This window comes from Tachysurus vachellii, chromosome 3 (assembly GCF_030014155.1).
Source record: "Tachysurus vachellii isolate PV-2020 chromosome 3, HZAU_Pvac_v1, whole genome shotgun sequence".
Classification (NCBI taxonomy): Eukaryota; Metazoa; Chordata; class Actinopteri; order Siluriformes; family Bagridae; genus Tachysurus; species Tachysurus vachellii.
The window spans coordinates 29446131-29456475 of NC_083462.1; the positions used below are offsets into that span (position 1 = coordinate 29446131).

Genomic DNA, 10345 nt, shown 5'->3' on the forward strand with positions numbered 1-10345 from the left:
AAATATGTTTAATATTTTGTGAATTGTCACTGTTGTATATTAATAATGAACTTAGCTGTTTAGGGAGCGACAATAGTTAGATGACTTTTATTTTGAAAATAGGATTATTTCTGTCTCCAAGCGCCGTATCCAAGCCCCAAAAAATGTATTTTGTAAGTAACGAAGAGTTAAATAAATCAGAGTAGGTCTAACCAATGAGTCCTAAATTATATTAAAGATATATGTAATCATATGTGGAATAATGTAGAGAAGCATACTTCATCATTTTAAATATAAACTTATATGTATTAATTAAACATTCCGTGTATTGTACCGCATAGACACAATTACACAAATTGTACTATAAATTATTATATTATATTATGTATTGTTGCACTATATTATATATTATAGTGAGTAGGGTGTGGTCGTGAATTATTTCCAGGGATTTCAGAACAGCGTAACAGATATTGCGTCATCAGGTAGGCGTGGCCTATTTGATATTCTAACCCTAACTCTAACTCTAACCCTAAACATACCCGTAATTTTTGGCTGTTTATTTGTTTTCTAAAATAAATCTACCTGTATGACTGTTTTGTCCTTCGTAGTATGCTGTTTTTTTTAAAGAGGGCGTTTTTCCAAGACCTCCGAAACACGCCCACTTTACGCCGTGGTAACGAAACCCCTGGAATTTAGTGAATGCCGTCGTGAACCCATGAGAGTCACGTGACACACATCATGTGATATTGAGGAAGCGAAAATGGCAGCGACGGGACAGGAGGCAACTGTTATGGACAGCATTTCTCGAGCACCTCCGTCAGTGCTTCAGCTGAGGAATGACGCCGATACGGGAGAACATCCAGGACACGAAGAGCCGAGTGGGAATGTAGCGTCTGCGCCGAAAAGGTCCACCAACAACAGTAAGCTAATGATCCTGCAAGACATTAACTAGCTAGCAGCAAGATATCTGTCTCTCATGTCCCTCATACTGATATCTGCGTCCTAATATACTGATATCTGTCTCTCATGTCCCTCATACTGATATCTGCATCCTAATATACTGATATCTGTCTCTCATGTCCCTCATACTGATTTCTGCATCATAATATACTGATATCTGTCTCTCATGTCCCTCATACTGTATCTGCATCATAATATACTGATATCTGTCTCTCATGTCCCTCATACTGATATCTGCATCCTAATATACTGATATCTGTCTCTCATGTCCCTCATACTGATATCTGCATCATAATATACTGATATCTGTCTCTCATGTCCCTCATACTGTATCTGCTTCATAATATACTGATATCTGTCTCTCATGTCCCTCATACTGATATCTGCATCATAATATACTGATATCTGTCTCTCATGTCCCTCATACTGATATCTGCATCATAATATACTGATATCTGTCTCTCATGTCCCTCATACTGTATCTGCATCATAATATACTGATATCTGTCTCTCATGTCCCTCATACTGATATCTGCATCATAATATACTGATATCTGTCTCCCTCATACTGTATCTGCATCATAATATACTGATATCTGTCTCTCATGTCCCTCATACTGTATCTGCATCATAATATACTGATATCTGTCTCTCATGTCCCTCATACTGTATCTGCATCATAATATACTGATATCTGTCTCTCATGTCCCTCATACTGATATCTGCATCATAATATACTGATATCTGTCTCTCATGTCCCTCATACTGTATCTGCATCATAATATACTGATATCTGTCTCTCATGTCCCTCATACTGTATCTGCATCATAATATACTGATATCTGTCTCTCATGTCCCTCATACTGATATCTGCATCATAATATACTGATATCTGTCTCTCATGTCCCTCATACTGATATCTGCATCATAATATACTGATATCTGTCTCTCATGTCCCTCATACTGTATCTGCATCATAATATACTGATATCTGTCTCTCATGTTCCTCATACTGTATCTGCATCATAATATACTGATATCTGTCTCTCATGTCCCTCATACTGATATCTGCATCATAATATACTGATATCTGTCTCTCATGTCCCTCATACTGATATCTGCATCATAATATACTGATATGTCTCTCATGTCCCTCATACTGATATCTGCATCATAATATACTGATATCTGTCTCCCTCATACTGTATCTGCATCATAATATACTGATATCTGTCTCTCATGTCCCTCATACTGATATCTGCATCATAATATACTGATATCTGTCTCTCATGTCCCTCATACTGATATCTGCATCATAATATACTGATATCTGTCTCTCATGTCCCTCATACTGATATCTGCATCATAATATACTGATATCTGTCTCTCATGTCCCTCATACTGATATCTGCATCATAATTTACTGATATCTGTCTCTCATGTCCCTCATACTGATATCTGCATCATAATATACTGATATCTGTCTCTCATGTCCCTCATACTGATATCTGCATCATAATATACTGATATCTGTCTCTCATGTCCCTCATACTGATATCTGCTTCATAATATACTGATATCTGTCTCTCATGTCCCTCATACTGATATCTGCATCATAATATACTGATATCTGTCTCTCATGTCCCTCATACTGTATCTGCATCATAATATACTGATATCTGTCTCTCATGTCCCTCATACTGTATCTGCATCATAATATACTGATATCTGTCTCTCATGTCCCTCATACTGATATCTGCATCATAATATACTGATATCTGTCTCTCATGTCCCTCATACTGATATCTGCATCATAATATACTGATATCTGTCTCTCATGTCCCTCATACTGTATCTGCATCATAATATACTGATATCTGTCTCTCATGTCCCTCATACTGATATCTGCATCATAATATACTGATATCTGTCTCTCATGTCCCTCATACTGTATCTGCATCATAATATACTGATATCTGTCTCTCATGTTCCTCATACTGTATCTGCATCATAATATACTGATATCTGTCTCTCATGTCCCTCATACTGATATCTGCATCATAATATACTGATATCTGTCTCTCATGTCCCTCATACTGATATCTGCATCATAATATACTGATATGTCTCTCATGTCCCTCATACTGATATCTGCATCATAATATACTGATATCTGTCTCCCTCATACTGTATCTGCATCATAATATACTGATATCTGTCTCTCATGTCCCTCATACTGATATCTGCATCATAATATACTGATATCTGTCTCTCATGTCCCTCATACTGATATCTGCATCATAATATACTGATATCTGTCTCCCTCATACTGTATCTGCATCATAATATACTGATATCTGTCTCTCATGTCCCTCATACTGATATCTGCATCATAATATACTGATATCTGTCTCTCATGTCCCTCATACTGATATCTGCATCATAATATACTGATATCTGTCTCTCATGTCCCTCATACTGATATCTGCATCATAATATACTGATATCTGTCTCTCATGTCCCTCATACTGATATCTGCATCATAATATACTGATATCTGTCTCTCATGTCCCTCATACTGATATCTGCATCATAATATACTGATATCTGTCTCTCATGTCCCTCATACTGATATCTGCATCATAATATACTGATATCTGTCTCTCATGTCCCTCATACTGATATCTGCATCATAATATACTGATATCTGTCTCTCATGTCCCTCATACTGTATCTGCATCATAATATACTGATATCTGTCTCTCATGTCCCTCATACTGATATCTGCATCATAATATACTGATATCTGTCTCCCTCATACTGATATCTGCATCATAATATACTGATATCTGTCTCTCATGTCCCTCATACTGATATCTGCATCATAATATACTGATATCTGTCTCTCATGTCCCTCATACTGATATCTGCATCATAATATACTGATATGTCTCTCATGTCCCTCATACTGATATCTGCATCATAATATACTGATATCTGTCTCTCATGTCCCTCATACTGATATCTGCATCATAATATACTGATATCTGTCTCTCATGTCCCTCATACTGATATCTGCATCATAATATACTGATATCTGTCTCTCATGTCCCTCATACTGATATCTGCATCATAATATACTGATATGTCTCTCATGTCCCTCATACTGATATCTGCATCATAATATACTGATATCTGTCTCTCATGTCCATCATACTGATATCTGCATCATAATATACTGATATCTGTCTCTCATGTCCCTCATACTGATATCTGCATCATAATATACTGATATCTGTCTCTCATGTCCCTCATACTGATATCTGCATCATAATATACTGATATGTCTCTCATGTCCCTCATACTGATATCTGCATCATAATATACTGATATCTGTCTCTCATGTCCCTCATACTGATATCTGCATCATAATATACTGATATCTGTCTCTCATGTCCCTCATACTGATATCTGCATCATAATATACTGAGGCTGAATCACATAGAACTTCTTCTGGCTTGTGTCTACATTGGCTATGAAACATTGGCTTCTGAGACCTTCCTAGTGCACTACATGTTCCATTTGGAATTCAGGCAAAATGATTTTATTTTTAATTATATATTCATTTATTTATTCCTCTTTTCAAAACAACACTTTAGCAAAATGTATTTAATTGAATGCAATTTATTTAGAAACTCAACACCAGCTCTAAGGTGCACTTGCACTGATTTACGGAGATTGATAATGAACCACAGATGCATGATGTTATTTTGTTTTGTGCTTTTGGTGATTTAAAAAAAAAAAAAATTTTATACATTGACAGATGATGGTGGCGTGGAAACGGCTGAAGAGGCTACAGAGCCGGCTGAGCCTGACATTAATGAGCTCTGCAAAGATATGTTTGAAAAGATGGCAGTTTTTCTGCAAGGAGAACTGACAGGTAACTGCAAAACAAGTGCCTTTTCCACCAGACCGCACAATAAGGCGCTTAAATCGTCTGAGATTGCCCCATTTTGTTATTTTACCCATTGTTGTTTTGTAAATCTTCTTACTTAGGCACTGTATGAACGGTGCACCAGTCTCCCTCAGGGTTAATAAGCAAAAGAGAAAACTGCAAACAGCAGAAACATAAACACACAGACAAGAAAGGAAAGGGCTGGAAAAGAGATTTGTGAAAATCTAAACCACCCAATAAGAAGATGAAGCATGTACCAAACAGCATTATTACATTTATAAGACTGATATATTAATTCAAAATTTTAACATGGACCTTTAGACAATGACTGTTGGTGTGTCTGTGGAGATTTGTGATCATTCAGCTGCAAGAGCATTAGTGAGATCAGACACTGATGTTGGGTGAGGAGGTCTAGGGGGCAGTTGGTGTTCCAGTTCATCCCAGAGGTGTTCAGTGGGGTTGAGTAAGAGTCAGGGCTTTTTGCAGGACGCTCAAGTTCTTCCACTCCCACCTTAACACACCGTCATGGAGCTTGCTTTGTTCACAGGGGCATAGTGTTGCAGGAAAAGGTTTGAGCTTCGTGGTTCCACTGCAGGGAAATTTATAATTTGTACAGTATGGCTTTGCATGCTGTAGATTGTGTGCTCCCAGAATTGTGGCCACAAAAACATATGGGCATGATGATCAGTACACAAATCTTTGTTCAAACAATGCAACACATGCAGAATCAGCTACATTCAGCTACTAAAACAAATTTTTGATCCATTTCACCTTCATTCAGAACTGGTATTATTTTCTGCTTGGATTTTTGAACTTGCTTTTCGATCGTAGGCCTAAAAACAAACCCACCATTTCTTATCAATGGAAAATTAATAAGACACACTTACTGATTTACCTGAACACATTAAAAAACAGCTTTTTTTTTTTTTTTTTAAATGTATGTTCAAGTAAATCAGTTTTGTACAGTTCTGAATGCATACCATGCTGTAACACACTGTCTGGAGGAAAAGCACTGTTATTGTCTGACTCTGACACACACACACACACACACACACACACAAACACATTATCTTGTACACACTTGGTCTTGATTTAACGTTTACATTTGTTAAACACATTATTCATTTATTGTAGATATATAATCTAGCTTAGATTACATCCTCGTGAATAATTGATTATGATGGAAATGATATTGATATAAACCCGCAATTAGAATTAAAGTGCCGATGTCCTAGAAAATCCTCTGACCCATCAGGTCTAAGAATAACCGGAGAAGGAGAAAGATGATATTGGAAGTACAGTAATATAAAGTATGAGCTTCACTGCATGGTTTTACAACTGTATAATATTCTCCTAACATACTATATATATCTGATGATGATGATTTTTTTTTTTTTTTTTATTAGCCACTTGTGAAGACTACAAACTTCTGGAGAACATGAACAAGCTGACCAGCCTGAAGTACATGGAGATGAAGGACATTTCCATCAACATCAGCCGTAACTTGCAAGACCTCAATCAGAAGTGTAAGTTCTCTCGTTCATGATACATTTTCGGCCCTCCAGGATTTAGCAAACAAGCAAATGCCATGTTATTCAGAGGTGATCGCAATTTTTCGTGACATGTCGTATTCAGCCAAATGACACGCATTCAGCCAAATCCCTCTTTAACACGCATGCACTGGAACATGAGTACATCTCTCATAGACAGTAATTACATTTATGTCTTCACTGGTGGGTGTTTAACAGAAGAATCCTGATCAATGCAATTTCACCAAATTTAGTATTTTTCCACACTAGAAACTTTTGACATCTTCAGGAAAATCTTTGGCAGCAACAATCACAAAAGACAACTTGAGGTCCTGACGGGTCTAATTAATTAAACCACATCGCACAACACTGTTTTCTGATTATATTGCTTGACTTTTTTGTGTGTGTGTGTGTGTTGTAGATACGAGCTTGCAGCCATACCTAGACCAGATAAACCAGATTGAAGAACAGGTCACAGCTCTGGAGCAGGCTGCATATAAACTGGACACATACTCTAAAAAACTGGGTGAGATTATATATGATTTAATATATATGAACACGAGATTTTTGTATTATGTATTATGCAATAACGGGTGTATAAAATGTTACCACTAGGTGGAGCAGTTAGAGCAGATTTGCAGTTGGGTAACACCAAGTGCATTTCAGAGATGCTTTGTGATCCGATCACTCAGGCGTTTCAAGGTGGTCTGTCTGTGTCACATTTATGGTGTGAGCAATTAATCAAATAGGAGAACACATGATCTTTGCGAGAATGTTTGGAAACCCCACTGAACTTCTAATAATAACTCTGTTATAACTTCCTTTTGCGAGCACGGTGGCTTAGTGGTTAGCACGTTCGCCTCACACCTCCAGGGTTGGGGTTCGATTCCCGCCTCCACCTTGTGTGTGTGGAGTTTGCATGTTCTCCCCGTGCCTCGGGGGTTTCCTCCGGGTACTCCGGTTTCCTCCCCCGGTCCAAAGACATGCATGGTAGGTTGATTGGCATCTCTGGAAAATTGTCCCTAGTGTGTGATTGCATGAGTGAATGAGTGTGTGTGTGTGCCCTGCGATGGGTTGGCACTCCATCCAGGGTGTATCCTGCCTTGGTGCCCGATGATGCCTGAGATGCCTGAGGCTCCCCGTGACCCGAGGTAGTTCGGGTTAAGCGGTAGAAGATGAATGAATGAACTTCCTTTTGCACAAGCACACACCTGTAGCTCTCTGCGAGGTCTAGTGGCTAAAACACCAGAAACAGAAGCACTTCATAGCTTCTTTATTCATCTCGTCTGTCATTTGTAAGAAGACCACACGAAAGGAGAGGTGCATACCTAAAGCATACCTAAAATAGGATTTGCCAGACATTTCTGCCTAAAAGCAACACAGACTATCGTATTAAACTGCAGTGTGACAATCTTTCTCTGGAGGAAATGATGCATGCAAATCTGAACTCGAACGGACACTGGGGACGCGTAAAGCCAGATGTGAACAGCTGTCTGTCTCTCAGCTGTCCGCTTGTGATCACTCGTGACGGTTACTTTCAGGTGTAAACAGGTCCTCAGACTCCACCTTTATCTGATCAAATTTATATAACTTTGATGTGCTTTCATACTGCAAACATTTTTTTTTTTACTCTGCTTCTAAAGGTTTCTAGTTCAAGTGAATAGAATTTCAACGCATTTGTCTTGTTATTCTTTCCAGAGGCCAAGTTTAAGAAACTGGAGAAGCGCTGAGCCGTGCTTGTGGAAAGACGGAGGCCCAGTTAAAGCTTCGGTTCATATCAGTCCTGCTTGCTTCAGGAGGCTCCCTGGGTTCCTGCCATGCTGCTGCTGCTTCTAGCTTTAGTTGGTTTCCAATAAGAGGCATGGACACTGTGGACTTTATTGTTTAATGTGAGTCACGTATCCATGTCCGGTAATCTAGCAGCTGAAGGAAACATTCTTTATTAGGGTCGTGTGTCTGTGCAAGAACCTGATTGACCTGTGTGATGACAAAACAAACACGATAATAGACTGTAGCGGGTTAAAAACTACAACCTAATAATGTCCCTAGTGCTTGATTTCCTATTTAATATTGTACAAAGTTAACTTTTTTCTGTAAATGTGCTATCACGGATGAATGTAATTACAAACAATTCTGTATAATGTTTTGTCTCTTTTTTTTTTATATATATATCTACACACCTATCTACAAGTGGTGGTGTATGAAATTATAAAAATGCTTTGTCTGTTTGATATATAACTAATAACTAGTATCTGGTTACTCCAGTACTAGTTACTACTGCAAAAAAAGCAGAAGCCACACCTGAGTCTATTGAAAACCAAGATCATCTGATTAACCCTTTTTATCAGAAAATGGAATTTATGCCTTTTCTTTATGTCCATGTTCAGTATTAAATCACTACACATTGGTGATTAAAGGCTCATATGAGAGCAGACACCCATGGCTTTAAGAATTTGCAGTTTGATAGCATTTTGTTTTTCAGACAAATTTGAGGGAGTCAAACTTCTCACTCACTCTCAACTCATTTTCTACCGCTTATCCGAACTACCTCGGGTCACGGGGAGCCTGTGCCTATCTCAGGCGTCATTAGGCATCAAGGCAGGATACACCCTGGACGGAGTGCCAACCCATCACAGGGCACACACACACTCATTCACGCAATCACACACTAGGGACAATTTTCCAGAGATGCCAATCAACCTACCATGCATGTCTTTGGACCGGGGGAGGAAACCGGAGTACCCGGAGGAAACCCCCGAGGCACGGGGAGAACATGCAAACTCCACACACACAAGGCGGAGGTGGGAATCAAACCTCCAACCCTGGAGGTGTGAGGCGAACGTGCTAACCACTAAGCCACCGTGCCCCTGGGAGTCAAACTTCAATCTCTAAAATTCTGTGTAAGGTTATTAAAACAGAGGGAAAACACACGTCTCACACTGAAATCCAACAGAGACTAATTTTACAACAGACTTGTGGTGATAAATTAATTCATTTGTTTGTACTGATTCAAAATCTCTGAATATTTATTTTCCATTCTGATGACGTACAGGAACTGGTGTACAGTGTACTGGTGTACAGTGTACAGTTAAACAGGTGGAATCAGGCATGGCTCCTGACTCATTTGAATGAAACCCTGTACATATTCAGGCTGTTATATAATAAGATTATATAAGATAGGAGGGTTGTTTAGGATGGACCACCACATCCACCAGGTGGCAGACAAGGCCCATGCTGCTTTCTTTATCACACTTAACCTTTTAACTTGTTCTGTTTGGCTGCTGCTCTCTACAATACCCTTCACAGCTCATCTACCACAGAGCTTAAAGTTATTCTGCTTGACAAAACCTTCAGCTTCATAGTTCTAGCTGTCACTAAATGCTACAGTGACAAATGCCTTATCGTAAGATAGATTAGCTTTTGCATCATTTGTAAGAAACCTGAGATATTTTCTGTGAAATATATTATGATGAATACTTTTGAAGCATTTACTTAGTTACATATGAAGTTTACTCGGTTACCAATTTTGCACATCTGCCTTTGTTCTTGTTGAAGTTTAACCACACACAAATTCATTTATTTATTCATTTATTTATTTATTTATTTATTTAATAAACCTGTTACAAGATGTCTTATTACAGCTAATAAATCCCATTAGAAATCCTTCCTTTTAGGGAGACTAGTTCATTTACTTTAATACTCTTTATTAAGGTGAATAAATTTTTATCCTTAACATTAAATGTTGGCAGTTAAGTGCAAACTTTCTGTGGTGAGGGTCAGTAGGACTCAAGAAACAACCGACACAAGAGCTAAAACAGGAAATACTAACATTGAGGAAGGATATAAAAGGACAGTGTAGTGTTTAGGGATAATATTAGCAAGTCATTAAAGTGTTCTTTCATTCAAGGCCTATCCCGGAAAC

At 38.3% G+C, this 10345-nt stretch overlaps 1 protein-coding gene across 1 annotated transcript; it reads left to right on the forward strand.

Annotated features, from left to right (window-relative positions):
* Positions 1 to 667: 667 nt before the first annotated feature.
* On the forward strand, positions 668 to 8564 carry bloc1s2 (biogenesis of lysosomal organelles complex-1, subunit 2). The gene is made up of 5 exons (XM_060866662.1): positions 668 to 899; positions 4763 to 4879; positions 6301 to 6420; positions 6845 to 6949; positions 8122 to 8564. The coding sequence occupies exons 1-5, from the start codon at positions 740 to 742 to the stop codon at positions 8151 to 8153; spliced, it is 534 nt and encodes a 177-aa protein (XP_060722645.1). The 5' UTR covers positions 668 to 739; the 3' UTR covers positions 8154 to 8564.
* The last annotated feature ends 1781 nt before the right edge of the window (positions 8565 to 10345 follow it).

Coding starts and splice junctions, on each gene's coding strand:
- bloc1s2 (XM_060866662.1), top strand. CDS start 740: ATGGCAGCGACGGGACAGGAGGCAACTGTTATGGACAGCATTTCTCGA. Junction 900..4,762: donor GAAAAGGTCCACCAACAACA/GTAAGCTAATGA, acceptor ATACATTGACAG/ATGATGGTGGCGTGGAAACG. Junction 6,950..8,121: donor CACATACTCTAAAAAACTGG/GTGAGATTATAT, acceptor TATTCTTTCCAG/AGGCCAAGTTTAAGAAACTG.